This window comes from Liolophura sinensis, chromosome 1 (assembly GCF_032854445.1).
Source record: "Liolophura sinensis isolate JHLJ2023 chromosome 1, CUHK_Ljap_v2, whole genome shotgun sequence".
Classification (NCBI taxonomy): Eukaryota; Metazoa; Mollusca; class Polyplacophora; order Chitonida; family Chitonidae; genus Liolophura; species Liolophura sinensis.
The window spans coordinates 46,920,486-46,939,887 of record NC_088295.1 but is presented as its reverse complement, the minus strand read 5'-3'; the positions used below and the strand labels follow the sequence as shown (position 1 = coordinate 46,939,887).

At 39.8% G+C, this 19,402-nt stretch overlaps 3 protein-coding genes across 3 annotated transcripts in view; 1 reads left to right on the top strand and 2 right to left on the bottom strand.

Moving 5' to 3' along the window:
- Positions 1-2,033: 2,033 nt before the first annotated feature.
- Positions 2,034-7,350, bottom strand: LOC135481667 (peptidase M20 domain-containing protein 2-like). Its single transcript, XM_064761354.1, is given in 8 exon segments — positions 2,034-2,560; positions 3,641-3,878; positions 4,183-4,337; positions 4,698-4,840; positions 5,537-5,663; positions 5,666-5,684; positions 6,762-7,019; positions 7,021-7,350. Coding segments are annotated over 8 exon segments (1,224 nt in total). The 5' UTR covers positions 7,132-7,350; the 3' UTR covers positions 2,034-2,387.
- A 3,797-nt stretch (positions 7,351-11,147) lies between these two features.
- LOC135461771 (large ribosomal subunit protein uL1-like) lies at positions 11,148-15,997 on the bottom strand. Its single transcript, XM_064738995.1, has 5 exons — positions 15,918-15,997; positions 14,130-14,282; positions 12,367-12,515; positions 11,835-12,007; positions 11,148-11,394 (listed from the first exon to the last, which is right to left on the bottom strand). The coding sequence occupies exons 1-5, from the start codon at positions 15,920-15,922 to the stop codon at positions 11,224-11,226; spliced, it is 651 nt and encodes a 216-aa protein (XP_064595065.1). The 5' UTR covers positions 15,923-15,997; the 3' UTR covers positions 11,148-11,223.
- A 16-nt stretch (positions 15,998-16,013) lies between these two features.
- LOC135461769 (ubiquitin carboxyl-terminal hydrolase 47-like) overlaps positions 16,014-19,402 on the top strand; it is a 29,199-nt gene continuing 25,810 nt past the window's right edge. Inside the window, exons 1-2 of the mRNA XM_064738994.1 lie at positions 16,014-16,175; positions 17,158-17,367. Of these exons, the coding sequence (XP_064595064.1) occupies positions 16,137-16,175; positions 17,158-17,367 (249 nt within the window). The 5' untranslated portion in view covers positions 16,014-16,136. The remainder of the gene's footprint in view (positions 16,176-17,157; positions 17,368-19,402) is intronic.

The following is a 19,402-nucleotide window of genomic DNA, read 5'->3' as shown; positions in this document are numbered from 1 at the left end:
AAAACGACTGTCAGATGTTAAATTAATCTACTGTACTCTTCATTCCCTGGACAAGGTTTACCCTTATAAACCGTCAATGACTCTCACAATAGTCACACTGCACATTATCTTTCAAGAACGGCCACATATGTTCCTTCATCGATATACATATATCACATAACCAACTATAGCACAATGAAACCGAAGTCAGGATGTTTTCTCCCATCACAATGCTGGCCACCGTTGTATAAGTGAAATATTCTTGAGTACGGCGTGAAAGACCAATCAAATGAATAAATAAATAAACAACGGGCTGAGGGATCTGGTTTCGGTAACCTGCGGCGTTCAAGTTACCGCCAACAACAAACCGAGTACGGTAGCGAAATGTGACACCCTCACACCATCAATGACCAGCCACCAAAACGGTTTCTCTCGACACCACAGGTATCAAAGTAATGCTCACCCCTATGATGATGCGCGCGTTGACGTCCATCTCAGTGTGGAGGGTGAAAACGTGATTCGTCCGTAGACAGTACGTTTCGCCACCAAGGCGTCTGACGTTCTGTCTGCACCCTGCAACCTTGCTTCGCGATGTTGTGACGTGAACGACGGACGTATCCCAGGATGATGTAGGCACAACCTAATCTCCCGCAGACAATTTCTTACGACATGTGAGATTATGCGACGACGCTCTGGAGTGATTCGAGAGTTTTCTACGGCTGTTTTACCTCTGTTATCGGGTTGTGCCAAAATAATCCATCGATCTTGCGCAGGCGTCGTTACCCGTGGACGATCCCTTACGTCCTGAAAAATTATCTGGCGTCTGGTGAGCGCTGTTATGATGTTTCTATGACTATGCATCTGCCTGGCGATCTCCTGTTGTGTTCATTCTATGGCAAGCATACCAACCGCCTGATTACGTTCGTTTAATGGTATGCAGTATTGGCATGACCGAATGACCAAAGGAGGGAGTAGGTAGACTTACGACGGTAAGCAACCGGGTACTACTCAGCGCAGTCGACCTACACGTAGCGCTGATGTCGAAAAGTTTGACAAAACCTTACGACCTTTAAGTTGTCTTTTCTTTCGAAATTTAAGGTTTCTTGGAAAATTTTCTGTCCTTTTATTCCAACTTTTCACTTTAAACCTCCATTCAGTGAAAGGATAGACAAACTGAATAATCTCTTCTAATTATAGCCCTCTCCCTCCGTATGCATGAAATGAACATCATATGCTTTGTCTCTATCAGGCAACAGGTGTCGTACAAACACGGGCCAAGCCTCCACATGAAAATGGTAAGTCAGAGCATGCGGAGTCGTTAAATACTTACCACCTGGTAAAACTGTCACATGTGCTTCGTGTAGCGCGTCATTAATTAAACAAATACATATCCCGAGGCCGAGGTCGCCCATAACGAACAATAACGCAAAATGTACTTGTATAATCTTATTTGTTCAAACGTTTTTTAAAATTCTGCAAACTTTAACGTAGTTACTTTTTTAGCCCAGTACATATTAGCACGCCTAAGAACGTATCCAGGTCGTGTCACATCAAGGACTTCTGACATGTCCCTTGCTGTTGCTTCTCGCGTTGCTCGGGGAGGTTAGAGCAAGGAAACCCCCACTGGTCAGCCCAGTGGCGGTTTACATGTGTGACTGGGTGGGATACTTCTGTGGCCACAACACTTTGGTGTCGTGGACTCGTCCTGCCATAAGAGTGAGTGTGTGAGTGCTTGGGGTTTAACGTCGTACTTAACAATTTTTCAGTCATATGACGAAGAAGGAATCCTTAGAGTGCATGTAATGTACTTCCTTGTTGCAGGACGGATTTACATCGCTGCTTTATCTAGTGCCGTTTTACTGAGACGCCTTACCGAAGGCAAGTAAGCGGCCCCGCCCAAGCCATTATACTGATACCGGTCAATCAGTCGTTACACTATCCCCTTCATGCTGAACGCCAAGCGTTAAGGTCTTAGGTGTGGCTCGACCCAGGATTGGCTCTGGATCTACCGCTCCCGAAGCGGACGCTCTACCAACTGTGCTATCGGGGTCAGTACCTGTCATAAGAAGACAGAGTGTTTCTTAACGGTATAACGATAGAACTTTTACAACCGTTCATCCGATTAACTTCAGCTGTTGAATGAATGCCATATACAAAGCAGATGGTGCATCTTCCTGAGATTGGTTACGTCGTACCCAGCTCAGCTTCCATAATATTCACCATGATAAGCGTTACATTCATTACTAAAACAAAAGTTAAGTGATATGTGTTTGCAATAAAGGATCAATCTTTTTAAGTGCACGTCCTTCAAATAAGCCAACATTGCACCTTTTCTGCCATATTGCACACGTCAATATTCACTATATAATATATACAATATTCACTAATATATTTCAATATATTATCGTTTATCTTCCTGATGCTAACAGTTCTTCAACAGCGTCACCTCCATTGGCCTCAAGGTCGTTTCTAAAATCCGCCTTTGCTTGTATCAATAAATCTGGATTTTGAAAAATATCCAGTGTCACTCTCGCCAAGACCTTCGCTTCGATCAATGTACGCGCCTGAGCGGAGACATCACCTGTGGGATAAACACTACGTTTAAATTGAGGAAAGTAACAACGTTAGTTTATTCATTTACATGTACTTATTTTTTTTATCTTATAATGTTTTCGTACTCAAGAATATTTCACCTATACGACTGCGGCAAGCATTCTGGTGGGAGGAAACCGGGCAGAGTTTGAGGGAATACCAGTCCTTAACAACCCATTTCCAAGTTATGGAACTCTAAACGATCTGAAAAAACACAATAAAGTTACGTGCAAGGCGACAATGGTGAACATTACATTACGCTGAGGCGATGTTTAAGTGAAATATAAATCTTTACTGCAGACATTTGGTTAATTTAGCACTATAATTTGCCCTAAATTCGTCGATACAGTGTTGGTATATACTGTGACAAGGTTGGGTGTCAAGTTTGGTGTCTGCTGAAGGCTGGAAACCCGTCCTCAACAAAGGGACACCACCAAAATACGAGTTAACAATAATGTCGTCCAAAAATAGAATCGGTCCAATTGTCTTCATTGAGATGGCCACTTCAACATTTTGCTTGGCCATCTTCGTTGCCCATATAAGGAATCCCGTTTAAGAGTCACAGCATATACTCGATGATTTGAAATTTAAATTGCACAATTCTGCATTTGATTGGCCGGATCCGGAGAGCACAGACAGCTTATATAATGAATGAACATTTTACTACTTCTTTTACATTTAATATTATCGTAGTTTTATCTCGTTCTGCAGCTTGCTCAAACAAAGTTCTTTTTATAAATCTATGCCACATAAAAATTTAAAAAGATCTTTCCCATATTGACTTAATGGCCTCAAAGTTTCTGTACCACCAAAATCGTATGAACAATATCCCACGCTAAATCAGAACAAATCTTTAGCCAAACCTCCATCTGGCCTGCCATCTAGGTGCATGGGCCAAAAATGTTATGACCCGGAAGGCATCGTTAAAGCCCATGCCAACACACAAAGTCATGTTTCAGAAATCGTTAGTTTGGAAAACTAGCTCATGATTCCTTTAGTGTATTGTATTATACTATCACGTTCCAAAAAAAAAACAATCGTATACGCTGTATTAAATCGTTATACATACCTGACGCGACTGTAAACTCCCGAGTGTGGTTAAAAAGCCCTGGGGCTATACTGAAGGACGGGTGGATGGACGGGACAACGTAAGACACATTGCCCATGTCCGTGGAGCCCCCAACAATGGGCTCTGGGGAAGCCCTCACGTCTTCGTCTATCTCCTTCAGATTACTCAGGTAAGACTTAATCAGAGTTTCATTCTGGATAACGTTCAGGTATGGAATGCCCTCCTCAATGATCTCTACCTATACACAGAAAAAATGTCATTAAACCGTAAAGCATTCTTATGACGTCTTTTTTTCTTAAAAAGGTTTCTTTTTTTGTCTAATGGGCATTCAAATTCAAATTATCCGTCATAAACAATTCAATGTAAAAGCAAAAAAGGGAAAAAAGAACATAAAAAGAAAAATCTAATACTTTGTTCTCTCAACCAAGATTCTACCAAATGGATTGATCATAGTATCACACTAAAATCATGATAACAAAGAGAGAAAGAAAATGATTGTAACTTAGGCAAGGGTGGTACCAGTATATATATATCCACTTTACCGTGCAACCAGTAGCTTTTGCCGCCGCCTCTATACACGCGAAAACTTTGACTCTGAGTTCGAGGAGATCCTTAGCAGACGATGCCCGGATGTAATAACTTAATTCGGTCAATTCCGGGATTATGTTCGCTTTCGCGCCGCCATTTGTTATTACACCTTGAAAAAACAAAACAAAAAAAAAAACAAAGGAGAAGTGCAGTTCAACTAACATTTTAATTGCCTGCGTTGACATTTTAGTTAGGTTTGGCAAAGCATTGGCCAACGTCTTGAAGATCTGCCCTAGGTTGATCTCCCTAAAAGAAAATCCTCTAGTTATTTTGCTAGTGGGTCTCAAATTTATACAATAACTTTAGAAACAGGGAGCCACTTTTGAAAAAGACTCTCTTGCACACATTTTATACTTGGGCTTTGAACACTTTTTTACATGTAACTTTCGACTAGAGCCAAATAAAAAGAAGAAAAAAAAAAGAAATGAACGCAACATTCCACGGACATTCAAAAATGAAACAGACAAACCATGCATTTGCCATCCCGGTTTGAGCTGCTGTCTTAAGCAGGACAAGTTTTGGTAGCAGAGGACGGCAGCATCAAGGGCGTTAACTCCTCCCCATGGGAAGGCTGAGGCGTGGCTTGCCCGCCCCTTGTAACGTATGGTCAATCTGCATGGAATTTAAGTATAGAGTACGTACAATGAACAACATCAACTTATATACCTTATATTTTAAGACTCGATGAGCACAAAGCTATCTTAGTACACTGTATGCGGTCAGTATCCAAATAAATTATCAATGCAATATAAAATGACATTAAAGCAATTAAGCAACATTTGGCCTCAGAATGGTGTACATTGTCTCTCGCAATCATCATCGCAGCTTTAGCCTGAAGGACCTACAATCACAAACAATATTGTTTATGGTGCTGAAAATGTTCCATTAGAATATCATCCCATGTTCCAAGCAAACCTCAAAACACCTTTCTAAAACCCGTAGAATTCTCACAATCAGGAATAATCAAAAAGCTTCATGGGCGAAATTTATGGCACTTATAGTTCCCTGTTGGATGTATTTGCTTATTGATTTGTGTTTTACGCCTTATACTTTGGAGTACTTCACTTATACGACGGCGGCCAATATTATTATGGGAGTAAACCGAGCAGAGCTCAGGGGAAAACCCACGACCATTCGCACGTTAATTACTGGCATGTCTTCCATGAACGTACCACCTGAGAGGTTCCCAATTATAGAAATATACCTTTAAATGCCTACAGGAGTTTAATATTCACAGCTTTGTTGTCTCACTAATTGGTTGTAGCAGTTATTCATTAACACAAAATTGACTATATATCATTTTCTTACACCTTAATGGCAAGAGATTTTTGGCGGGGAAGTTCAAACCCGGCCGGGTGAGACATGAGGGCCGCATCCACCCCGTCTAGAGCCCCCGCTGACATCAAGTCTATTTTCCCACCGTCTTCCTCTTCGCAGGACTCCCCAACAACGTCAGCTAAGGGACCAAACAACACGAAAAAAGAAAGAACACATTTTTTTTTTTTTTTTTACATTACATTTTCCATACATCTGTGGAAGTTGGTTAAGACCATCATCCTACCATCGATCGTTATAAATCGTATGGTATAGATTGACGAATGCACGAAGCAACGGTTATTAGTGACGGCGTGAAGCGAAGAAACGATTGCACGAGGCCATAACACTACGGCCATCGCTTGATAGGCCTATAGGCCAACCTTCGTAAGATAGCTTCCTGTATCCACGCCATCGCTATATTGTCGCATAAATCTTTAATGTCACAGTCATCGCATCCTAACATCGTATATACCATCGATTCATGCTATCGTCCACATTATGTCGTGTCGTGCCATGGAACGATATACGATTATGTCCTTACACAATCAGGTTCTATGTATTTCTGATATCTAGAATTTCTGTTGTTGCAATGCTTTCATTCCAAAGAAATTTAAGCCAATTTCCCTTGTACCTTTATAATATTTTGGCATGGCATGGTATACCGCTACCAAAACTTCTGAATTCAGAAATTTCCGAATTTTAAAAATGACCATGATTTTTGTATCACATATATACCTCACGTTTTAAAGTTCCAATTTTGCGGTATGGCTGAGTCTATTTATTTTTCTTGGATCTTAAGACATGAAGGAAAAAATGAGAAAAAATTGCTGTGTTCAGAACACAATGTTCACATGCAGTTTGTATATATATATATATATATATATATATATATATATATATATATATATATATATATATATATATACGCTTGTTCAAGCTGAGTAAAACAGTTGTATTTATTTAATAATAAATATTTATTTATTTGTTTATTTCATTGATGTTTTACGTCATACTGAAGAATATTTAAGTTATAGGCCTAAAATAAGTCGATGGTCAGTATTATGGTGGGAGGGAAATCTGTTTCATTGAGAAAGAATGATGTTTATCTAGTCTTTGTTGTTGGTTTTAATACAGTAAATTGATTGACTGACATTTCCTGCCAGATCAAGTTCTACCATCCCCCACCCCCCACCTCATGTGATATCTGTGTAAATACCTGACCGAGCTTTTCCCCGGCAGCCTCCATGGCTGCCTTGACCCCAAGTCCGGCGGCCACGCCAAGCTCAGCGATCAGATTGTGTCCACAGCCATGCCCTATCCCCGGCAGAGCATCGTACTCGCAGAATATCACCACATGCGGCTTAGAGTTTTCCGGTCCATGTGTTGCCCGGAAAGCTGTTTTCATGCCCTTGTACTGGCATTCCACTGAGAAGCCACGATCTCGTAAGAAATTAGTCAAACGTTCGTGTGCAAACGTTTTCTTCATGAGCCAACTCAGGTGTTTTCCAGATGTCTTGGCTTAGAGAGAAAAGATCTTGGGCGGCCGAATCCACTGCTTTATCAGCTACATGTTTCAATTCTGCCATGACTAGCTAACTACAGGTACCTAAATCTACAGACATATACATGTGACTTGTGGGCTAACCTCCCTATCTATTTCACATGCTCAGCAACAAGAAGCCGCACGTGCGTAGCTGAACGTACGAAGCAGTGCAGAGCCACACTCAACCAGAGCCTATCAACGGAAGTCCATCACCTAATTTGGTAATGAACTTCTGCTATTAACTAACGAGTCCCGTCACTTACGCCGATTTACATACTGCTCTACTTGGTTTAGTGGGGAGAGAAACCGCCCCCTAGCAGTTGAGCAGGCTACATGTGTAGCGACGATAACTCAGGTATAGATTTTCCTAGACTGTACGATTAATTTATAACAGAAGTTGAACAGCACTTCATTGACTTCATCCAATGAGAAAATGAATACTGCTGCACTAACCAGCAGGGAAATACATATATTTTTGTAAAAGGTACTTTGACCATAAGTACGAGGGATACAACACATAGCATGACTTGTCAATATACAATGGTAGACAAAAAGGACATTTAATGACATATTACATCTGATATACAAGGATACTCATTAATGCATTAATACCTGTCCTGAAACAATTAATGTTATACCAGGATACAAACTAATGCATTAATACCTGTCCTGAAACAATTAATGTTATACCAGGATACACACTAATGCATTAATACCTGTCCTGAAACAATTAATGTTATACCAGGATACAAACTAATGCATTAATACCTGTCCTGAAACAATTAATGTTATACCAGGATACTCACTAATGCATTAATACCTGTCCTGAAACAATTAATGTTATACCAGGATACACACTAATGCATTAATACCTGTCCTGAAAAAATTAATGTTATACCAGGATACACACTAATGCATTAATACCTGTCCTGAAACAATTAATGTTATACCAGGATACACACTAATGCATTAACACCTGTCCTGAAACAATTAATGTTATACCAGGATACACACTAATGCATTAATACCTGTCCTGAAACAGTTAATGTTATACCAAGATACACACGAATGCATTAATACCTGTCCTGAAACAATTAATGTTATACCAGGATACACACTAATGCATTAATACCTGTCCTGAAACAATTAATGTTATACCAGGATACTCACTAATGCATTAATACCTGTCCTGAAACAATTAATGTTATACCAGGATACACACGAATGCATTAACACCTGTCCTGAAACAATTAATGTTATACCAGGATACACACTAATGCATTAACATCTGTCCTGAAACAATTAATGTTATACCAGGATACACACTAATGCATTAATACCTGTCCTGAAACAATTAATGTTATACCAGGATACACACTAATGCATTAATACCTGTCCTGAAACAATTAATGTTATACCAGGATACACACTAATGCATTAATACCTGTCCTGAAACAATGTTATACAAGGATATTCACTAATGCAATAGAACCTGTGCTGAAACTATAATACAGTAGGGAGTTTATTCACTAGTGCTTTAAAAGAACCCGGGGGCGCTAGTATTTTGATTTACATGGCGGCAAGGCGATTGACGGGGCTCATTAGTTGACATAGGCTCTGGCCCAACCCAAGCAGGAATCAGGCGGGATTTAAGTTCCGGCGCTTACCGGAATCTACAGGTCACGTGAGCGCGAGAACTTTAGTCCCGTCCGATACGTCATCAGCTGTTGTAGTCCAGACGCTTGTTCCGATTGACATCTAAGGGCATCTACCATTGCCGGCGTGAAACACCAATCAAATAAATCAAATAAATTAATCTGCCATTGCTAGTCCAGTAGGACACAGACCCCCATTATAACTTCCATTCTTCGGGAACGAATGTAAATGTATGTATTTAGGGTGTAAAGTCTTTTTTGCTGCCTTCCTGCCGTTTTTGGTGTACAGGTGCATGCTTGGTATCAAAATGATGGAAATTGTTTAAACTTTGGGCAGTTATGAGTTTTAATGATGAAAGTTTGAAGTTCTGGGCGAGAGGACACTAGGAGACAGATGGTGATGAGGCTGCGATTGATCTCCCCTTGGCGTTGAAAGGAACCCCTCCCAACTGCCCGCATAGAAAGGTCCAGATTTTCACGGTCAACCTACGTCAAGATTTTTACAGCTTCTTTCTCACAGACTGGGCCAGGTATGCACAAAAGCTTGGGACTGAGTTACAGCGCTAAACGTTAACACTGTCCCTTATGGAAAATTAATGGGGGTTTATGGCCAGTATATGGACCCTTGTTACCTCCCCTGTTCTAACAACACAGGTTCCAGTACTGACTACATCCATTGCTCAACTTGCTGCCGTTTCATTGGCCGAGATTAAGTAAGACGGATCGGAAGCTAGAGACCACGTGATCTCCTTAGTCACAAACGGCATGGGTGAAGAAAACGGTTCTTCCAACGTTATTGCATAGGAAAATGCCTATTCTTGAGTCGATGTCAGCGATCTTGTATCAGTTGAATTTGTATAATTCTGCTTTCCAGATAGTCTACTTCTGCAGAGCTTTCGTGACGTTATTTTGTACAACTAGGTCTTACTGGTCGCTAGCGAAGTGGCAAAGTTACCTTTTCCTCAATGTTTTAACATTGGGTGGCCATGTTGTTTTAAACAAGAAAGGATGGTCACGTGACCTCCAAGTGTCGGCCCGTCTTACAGAATATTCTCTACTCAGTGGCGCTATATTCAAAATTTAACACTGCCAAGGCGAATGCAATCCTTTGAGAAGCCTTTGTATAAAATCTGTTGAGTGGATTTAAAATCATTATTGCGTTTCTCGAAGACATAGGGCGTGATGAACTAGATACCATGTTGCATATGAGCAGCGTAACAGAGATACACATTTTGGTATCGACAACTTCTATTCCTACATGGTACACAATTTATATACTGATTTTATTCCTTTGCCTAAATAAGGACATACCTTGCGTCTCTCCAACATCACTGAAGACTTTTGACTGCTTCTCTTTGCAAGATTCCACCCTATTTTCATACGTGGTATGTTCTCTTAGTTCTTTGGTGGTTTGTGTTACAAGTCGTTTTCGGAATTGTTCTTGCGATTACTGATCTGGAACGTCCTTACTGCTAGTATACGAATGTCTGTTTCGGCGCACAGATCCATACTATTTAAACAGGTTACAATATTTACATTTACGACCTATAGTTAACCATGGACGCTAATCCTTTCAGACCGTCATGCATGTAACGATTGGAGTATAACTTCAGTTAACTGAGAGTCGCATCGTTATTTCGCACACATGAACGCTCAGGACCCGACGCAAGTCAAGTAGTTTCGTTGGGTCAAGCTCGCGTGTATTCCGAGTTTGAACATGAATGCAGTCCGACCTTAAGTTGTAAGGTCATCGGTGATTGGGACTAACCGCGAATGATCACCTTCGATACTTTTCAGTGTATGACGGAAGTGGTGTAGGGTGAAGTTGTGGGTAGGTCGACAATTAAGTAATGCCGCCCACTACTTTTTTGACCTCAATCAGCAATCTGCGGATGGTCGCGCCTTTCCCCGACCGACTACCTCCTACCATGATGTTAGCCGCCGTCGTGTAAGGGAAATTTTCTCCAGTACAGCGCAAAACACCAATTAAACAATTTTCCGACTGTACGGTACATATTTGCAAGACGCAAGACACCAATTGCCGAACGATGACTATCTTAATCCCACAACCGACGCCAGGTTTAGCTGTTGTAGCAAACTTCACAGTAAACGTTATCACCGAACTATCACTTGCACAAAATATTTGTTACTGCGCACATCAAACACGTGCTGGCCCGGACAAGCATGATGCGTTAACCTGTACAACTACCATTACAGTTCACAGAATCTGTTACTGTCAAATGAGACCTGGTAAATATGCATATATACCAAACAAAAATATTTCGGCCTTTAGGTTCTTTTGAAAGAGCACTTTTATACACCAAACTTAAAATGAAATCCAGTTTATCCATTTCTGACAAACTTGATTGTGATAACAAGCAAATCAAAAAGGCTCAAGCTGATTTTTTTTTTTCCGTCAATTTATTTCACAGCAATGAATTTCACAATCACTGTTACTGGAAAAAACGGTCTATAGTTTCTTAATAGACTCGCTGTGAGGGTCCCATGGTGCTCTTGATGTAGAGAGCTCGTACATTCTGCCAGTTTTTCTTCAGCAGCGACACCAGGAAGTTGATGGACAGGTTGATGTTAGCCACCAGTTCTTCTGGCTCCATCTTCACGTGACCCACACATACTGCCAGACACAACACCTGTCAACAGGAACAAAATGTGTCAGCAATACACCAAGTACATGCTACAGCAACAGCAAAATCTCGAAGTTGTAAAAAAGAACACTGATGGATATATTTGTCATATGTCATTGAATTCACAACAAAAACCTAGTCTAAGTTTTACTATAAGGAACAACTTCTCTTGCAAAGGCTTTTCACTTCTCTGCAAGGCCTTTAGTGCTTCATTTGTGTGAAGAGAAATACAATACTGTGGATTGGTGTTTGACGTTGTGAGAGATTTATTTATTTATCACACTGTTGTTTATTGTCATACTGTGAAATAGGGCCAAGTGCCACAGATGGGTGAAGAATGATGAGGAAAAATGCTATGGACTGATTTGAAGATTAATAAGAATGAGATCTCTAAATTACACAAAAGCTGTAGACAAGACATTACTAGAGAGAATTTGTTCCCCTACCTTCTTCATCTGGAATTTGATAGTAGCCTTTGTTTCCTCCACCTTGGCAGTCATGGACTCGTTGTGGGTGATTGGGGTTGGGAATTTACCAGCCTTGTTCAGACCAGGCCCCAGGATACGGGGAATCTGGCGGATAAGCGATTCAGAGGCCAGGAAAGCATCATATTTCTTAGCTGTGGAGAAAATAAGTATTCCAATTGAGCAAGAAAACATGAAATGTTGCTTTAACATTCAGCTGACGTCTAACCATGTAATTCTACACAACTCGTGTGATAAGAGTCAAAGAGTGATGACATACAAGAAATACTCCATGTAAAACACTATCTCATTTCACAAAGATTTCTACTTACTGATGGTACTATAAACAGATTAATCAATGAACTTTCAAACTAATTCATGAATTTGAAACAGAGCAAATGAGTGACATCTTTAAATTTTATTCTAATTAAATGTCTTTGGTAATTCTTCACAATGTACTGTATGGTTGACCACCTGAAGTTTTGAATAAACTGAACTAATTAGCAAAGTTTACCTAGTTTCTTCACCAGCTTCTTGTTCTTGTTAAGTTTTTTCAGGGCCTCGGCATCCATGCTGGGGATGTCATTAGCCTTAGCCTCATCACAGTGTTGCTGGTCGCCAAGGAGACAGACCCTCATCTTGGGGCGAGGGATGTGCTTCAGCCTAACAAATAAGGGGAGATAATCAGGGCTTGACAAGTGAAGGGAGATCACCAAAGCTCAACACCTTTCATCTACCCAGCAAATGGAATCCAGAAACAAATTCAAGCTTGACCCTACTTGAAGTGGTTCTCAGGGCTTTAGTGAGTCCGTCCAAATTCATAATTGGTTCTACCAGAGTTCTTTATTTTTGAGGAAATAAAACCTAGGCAAACTCCTGGCCACAGGGATTCTCATAAATGTTAAAGTCTGTCCCAGGAAAAACATTTTCTCCAGAAGTTCAAGAATATTTCAGTTTTAGAGTAGATTACAACTGAATAACCAGATACATGCATGTATTATGTCTGTCTCCATTGACTACTGGATTAGAGCTATCTGAATCTGTACCCATTTCTAACGGCAAAAGAGCCAAGATAATAAGGTCAGTATACATAAACAACAAACTTATCAAAAAGGAATTCACTAAATGCCCTTAATATAGCAGTGATTACTTAACCTTCCCTTAATTCCCCCCAATAGATTCATTTGATTCAGCTTTGATACTAAACACCAGTATTTCATGCCATAAAGATTGTATTTTTGTTCACTGCACAGAATTTCAAGTAATTCAGATGGTCTTAGAATTGATATCTAGGCCAACTTTCACAAAACTTTGTAAATCAAAGCTTCATAACTTTTTCTCATAAATGATGTCTGATGGCACTGTAACCTGGACGTCTTTTACAAAAAAAAAAAAACAAAAAAATTTAACAGAATTTACCAGAATGTCAGATTCACTCAAAAAGGGAAATAACTCTGTTGTTGTACACTTACAACTAAGAAATCGCTTAATAATTATTCAGGATCACAGTTGTTTCAGATTTCCCCCAATCAACCTACATAACACATTAACCTGTTACCTGAGATCACTTCACTGTGGTCATCTAATTATTAGAGCTTTACTGATCGGTGACCACGCCAGAGGCCAGTTCACCTCCCCATTTTTTTAAGACCCTGGGTGGAGGTCCGCCAGACTTAACAGCCTGGCTACCCAAGCAGTGATTATACCACCCTCCCTGGTTTGAAATGCACCTTCAATTCCTCATTGGTGATGCTGATTTTGACTGCTCATCTTTTAGCCAGGGCATGCGAAATAGACTTTTTTTTTTACTAAATGGTGCTATTTTATTCCAAATAAAATCAACATTATTTGAAAATGAGAAACTTCTTTTTAATCCTTAGGTGCAAATATATCACCTTTAGGACAATTATTATGATTATTAACGCAGCTAAAGCTTCGAAAATTGTGCACCATCTTATTGCTGCATAACAAGAATTTTGCACTTTAGTTTTTCTAAACTAATGTTCTTGAACGTTCAATCTGAAAATTTTCCACTCTGCTAAATATAGATTTTTATTGTATCAAAATTACTATAAAAAAATGAAGTACCAGTATGTAAGGTAGTTCCATGTAATTCTTTAGAAAAAAAATCTTGCCATTTCTATTTCACCAACAAAACAATTCAGAGCATTTTTTTTTTCTTGGCATTTCATGTAAAACTTTTCTTCAAACCAGAGAAGTAGCAGTGAAAACAGCTTGGGTTTTACAATGGAGGCAGATCATCCTCTGTCTTCCTACTTGACGGTTCCAGAGAAACGCTTGTCCTTCTGAGGGTCATAGTTCTTCAGTGAGATCTGTAGCTCCACGGATTCCGTGAATTTACGGGGTTTGTCCTTGCAGGCTTGCAGGACAGTGCCCACCACATCGTACAGCGTATCTCGGGAGATTTTACTGTAAAAAAAAAAAAAAAAAATGTATGACATGACAATGAAATGACTCAATGTATAGCAGAAATCTCTTGTAAAATCTGTCACTGTTCTAGGAGGGTATGTCAATAAGTTACCCTATCCATATGGGTTTCATGGAATATTTAAGAATAGTTTCCAGAAGTTTTGTGCTTTTGTGTATGGCAGTTAACAAGTCTCTCATTGTGGAACAATAATCACAGTGCCAAGGATATTTCCATTCCTGCCTCACTGAAAGATCATTTCTGAGATCAGACATGAGCAGAGCAAGGGAACAGCCAACAATCCAGAGACACTGGATGTGTTTGAAGACCAGATTTGAGAGGTGTCGACCACACGTAAGTGACCATAACACAGAAATTACTGTCTAGACATTTATCAACACAAAGTCAAAAATAGCACATTTCAGGCTACCCAGTAATTTCCATCACATGAAGAACTGCCTTGTTTTAAGGTCTACTTTTTAAACCGGACTGAAGCAGACCAAATGCTCGATTGCTACTCAGGAACCATGTTGTCGTGACCAAATCTGGCAGGGCAAACAGGGCCTTGCTCTAACCTCTCAGTGCTGACCGCTAAGCGAAGCAGCAACAAGTACCATTTTTAAAGTCAATGGTATGACCCAACCCGGGTTTGATCCCAGGTCTCCCCACCTCAATGCTACCGCCCGAACCATTAGGCCAAGTGGTCTATCCCTTGTTTGTGTACAAATCAAAATGTCTCAAAATGCGAAATCATGTCAGGACACAAGATCTCAAAAAAGCATAAAGACAATTACACAAGTTCAAACTGTGAGTGTGACCTCGTAGAAGACCTTGTCATACATCTCCCATTTGTTTTGCTACCCCAGGTTTTCACTGTGCTGTTAGAGTAATACCTACGATCCTATAGTCTACAATAAACTACTTTACAACTGACAATGACTTGTATCCAAAGTCCCTTGATCAAGTTGATTTGATGCATATACCATACCCAATAAATTAGGGCACATAAACAATACTGGTTGGAAACGTCAGCTCGCCTAATCCCACCCCAACAACGTTACACTGCCTCTAAATAAAGCATTTCGCTTCCAGTTTTGACTTTTTGTCTTCTGCCGAGGCTTTTCAACACATTCCCACCATTTATTTGCCAGCTTTAACATTCCTTCCACACCTAAAAAGATGAGGTCAAACAAGATGTCATGATACTACATTCACAAATCTGTGAAGACCTACACCTAAACACATGGGAATGTAACATGGTGGAGTTGCAGAACCAGGCTTTCACTGTGAACATCTGAGATGGGGCTCACTGACTAACAACAGGAACAACCTAGTCTAAAATAAAGTGAACACTTTGCCTGCCTAACGTCGTTTATTTTAATGGTAACAATATTTTATATGCACTCAGATGTACATTTAGTGTTTCATTGCGGGTTCTGAACATCGGCAAAAACCTCTGGCTTCATGGACGTAATGATTGAAATCGTGAAATAAGCGGAGATGACAATGTCAGTTCAATGTGATATGTGAAAGACTGGACTGTGTATTGATCATAGCTTAAAATCCCAGCATTTATCCTTATCTTAGCGAACATTAACCATTAGATTTGAGACGATTGAAAGTTGACATAATCGCACCTCATGTTGCTTGGTTTGCTGACGATGGCGAAAGAGATCAAATCACGTTTCCGGCAATCCGGGATCTCACGAGAGTTGTGTCAGCCATATTTATTCGGCAGTATGAGGAAGAAACACTTGCTCATCAAAAGAAACTGCCCGAGAACTAACTACAAATCCACGAAAAGTTAAACGATGTGTGTGAGCTTCTAAATCTGTGGGTCAAATATTGGCCTCATTATGGTTACCGGGGAGAATAAGCAAATCGTTGCTACCGAGGTGCGTTTTCCTGACTCATGTCTCGTGCTGTAACAAATCGTCATCACGAGAAACGAAAGTGGCGCAAGTCTTCAAGGATATAAGAGTAAAACACTTCCTGCCTTTTATAATACCGAAGATGGTCTTTGCGAAGCCTTTCGTCTGCTCTAGAACTCTGCGCCTTGATCCCTCTTTCATAGTAATCTTCAGTGCAATCATTGATCCGACTGTATTTCTTGTCTGACAGTATTGGTGTTAATTCACAGGGTAACAGTTATGAAGACTGTGGTGTAATGTTTACATTTCTGTGTTTTCACTTTCTATTGCCACAATTTATGTTGGACAAGTCCAGTAGATTTTTTTGGGCCTCTGTCTCTCAGTTTGTTAGGGCACTAGCGCAGTGTAATGACCCAGGAGCCTTTCACCAATGCCGTTGCTTTGGGTTCGAGTCCAGCTCATGTTGGCTTCCTCTCCGGCCGTACGTGGGAAGGTATGACAGCAACCTGCGAATGGTCATGGGTTTCCTCCTGGGGTCTGCCCGTTTCCTCCTACCATAATACTGGGTGCCATCATATAAGTGAAATATTCTTGAGTATTCTTGAACACGAATCAAATAAATAAATAAATCAATAGATTTTTTTATTGTACTTAATCAGATTCTTCACCGAACCATGTTAAGAATAAGGTTTTCTTCTGTAAACAATGTCACCATCACCATGATAATTATAATCACTGATGAATAGGCCTGGTTTAGTAGAGGGATTCATAAAGAACATGCAGTGTGTATAGTTTGTGATGGTCTTAAGTGAAATTCTAAAGGTGAAGGATTATAGTCTGCTCTGTACAAGCTGGTTTTGAACTACCAAATATTCACATTCAGATTAGGTCTTCAATAAGATCAACTTTTTGACTAGGTCAATTTGTTATTGGTGACTGGTAGTTAAATAGCATAATATAATTTTTCCATTAGATAGTGCTCTGTATATCTTTGTTATTCTTACAGAATGTTTGTGTGGCAGATGAACCAAAATACCTATGTATTATACGGGACATGGTGGACACTCAGTCTCCTGGCCGGAAGTACACGATCAACCTACCTGGCTCTGTCAGTGGAGCCCAGTTCATCACAGAGGTGGCCAAGATCAGTGGCTATGTGGCAGACAGCATCTCAGTGAAATATGAGAGGACTGGACCATGTGGAGAATTCCAGGAGGTACAGTCAGCTGATAATGTCATTGAGAAGGCCCTTTCTTTATACGATTTTCCCACTTACATTATTTCGTTTAAAAGAGAAGACAAGAAATAATCCCAGCTGGTCTATTCAGAGAGCTGGTATAAAACTATTGTTTGGTGCAGGACATTGTTCTTGTTCTGCTGCTTTTTTTCCAGGCTTGCTGGTACAAATCAGCAAAGGTGTTAGCCTGAAGTGAGAGATAAAACACCTTGTCATATCTGACTTGATAAAAGGAATGAGGATTAACCGGGTACTGGTTGGCCAGGTATCTGCATACCATTACTGGTTGTGTTTTCATGTCTGCTGTCTTGGGCATGGCAGTTGAGTGATGCAGCAGATGTACAAGGAGACATCATGATATGACAGAAATGTAGATGAAAATGTTGTAAAACCCAAGTTATTTATCAGCAGTAGGAGGGCTTCCACTGGCGCTGGCCACTGTCGCCAATTGCGAACAAAAATTTGGATTAGTCATAAAATCAGTGAAATGGTAAAAGTTTTTGGTGACAAAATTATTTAAAATTATTTTTTTTTTTTTAATATATACTGGCTATTGAAGAGGTGGAAATGGCGACAGTATGAAGACTCGCAATACACATGGCCATGTGTTGTTCTTCTCTTTTCTAACTGAAATAATGCGTTGGTGAACGTCAACACATATATTTTTGTGTAAACCATGTGCATTTATTTTATTTTTTTAAGCAAGCATCACATCTGGGTTTTTTTATTATTTAAAAAAAGAATGTTTTACAAGACGCCATTTGATATCCAACTTAATTTAGGTACGAAAATGAGGCTTGAATGACTGTGCGCAGACAACAGATTTTTAGCTAAGTGCGCATTTGGATCTCCATTTGTATAGATAGCAATGAGCAGAAATGTCAAGCCGATGTCATTGTCAAGCATCGGCGCACTACTTTGGAGGAACTTGTCCGAAATGTAGTCTTGCTACAGAACAATCTGCTTTAGATACAGTTGCAAGAATGAACAGTGAATGTTCACTTGTTCAGTCAGTTGTCAACACTGGCAACCGGATGTCAAAAGGCACGTGCTCTGGCAGCCATGACGAACTGGACAATATGTCGGTCAGCTCTGGGCCAAGTGTGGAGAGAAAATTTTAACATGTTTGGCTGGTTGAGCGAGCGTGGGTAAAATATGATACCGCAAAAAGACAGATGCTCTGCACATGCTGAATCAATGCCGGCACGACAATGCCTTCACAAATGGGTATGCCATGCTAAAGTTGGACTCAATCACTAAACATGAGAACACTGAATGACAAAATGGACACAAGTGTGCAGTGAAAATTCTGCATCAGAAACAATCCATGGAGGAGGCCCAATGCAAAGCACAAACAAAAAGTGAAGCTGCCATTATAAACCAGTTATGTAACATCTACTGGCTGATAAAAAATGACTGCCCTAATTCCGTGGTTTCTGCATTGAATGGCCTTTGCAAGGCCCAGGTGATATATACAATATATATAATATATATACAACCAGGATGTAGAATTAAGGCAAACATGAACACATTATACTTAACTATTTCATGATTAGCGACATTAGTCATTATGTAGAAGTAACTAATTGAAATACCCAGTATCTTTTGGTCATTTTTAAAAGAGATCCTGACTGTTTTCATTTCATCTGTGATTTTCTCCTTTTGAAAGCAGATATTCTTCTAACATTTTTGTATTTAACACCTACAGTGATACTGATGCAACAGTTGACAGGCTCGTTACACAAACAAATATTTCCAGATACGTAGTGCTGCATGTTATGGTATTTCACTTGATTATTGATCTTAAAAGATAACTAAATAAAGTTGTCTTTGTCAGCAGTTACATGCAAATTGTTTGTTATTTTTTGTTTTATTCTACTGAGTCTGCCTATAGTATACACGTAATTCAGCATACAAAAAGTGCAGGTCAAATGGCTTTGTCTAGAAATAGGGAAATATGGCTATAAAACATATAATTTGGCTAAACTAATGCGGATCAAGAAAATGTTGGCTA

What these genes read in the sequence shown, in the direction of transcription:
- LOC135461771 (XM_064738995.1), bottom strand. An exon ending in GAAGCTGGTGAAGAAACTAG is followed by an intron (nt 12,008 to 12,366) that starts GTAAACTTTGCT and finishes TTTTCTCCACAG; the next exon opens with CTAAGAAATATGATGCTTTC. An exon ending in TCAAATTCCAGATGAAGAAG is followed by an intron (nt 11,395 to 11,834) that starts GTAGGGGAACAA and finishes TCCTGTTGACAG; the next exon opens with GTGTTGTGTCTGGCAGTATG.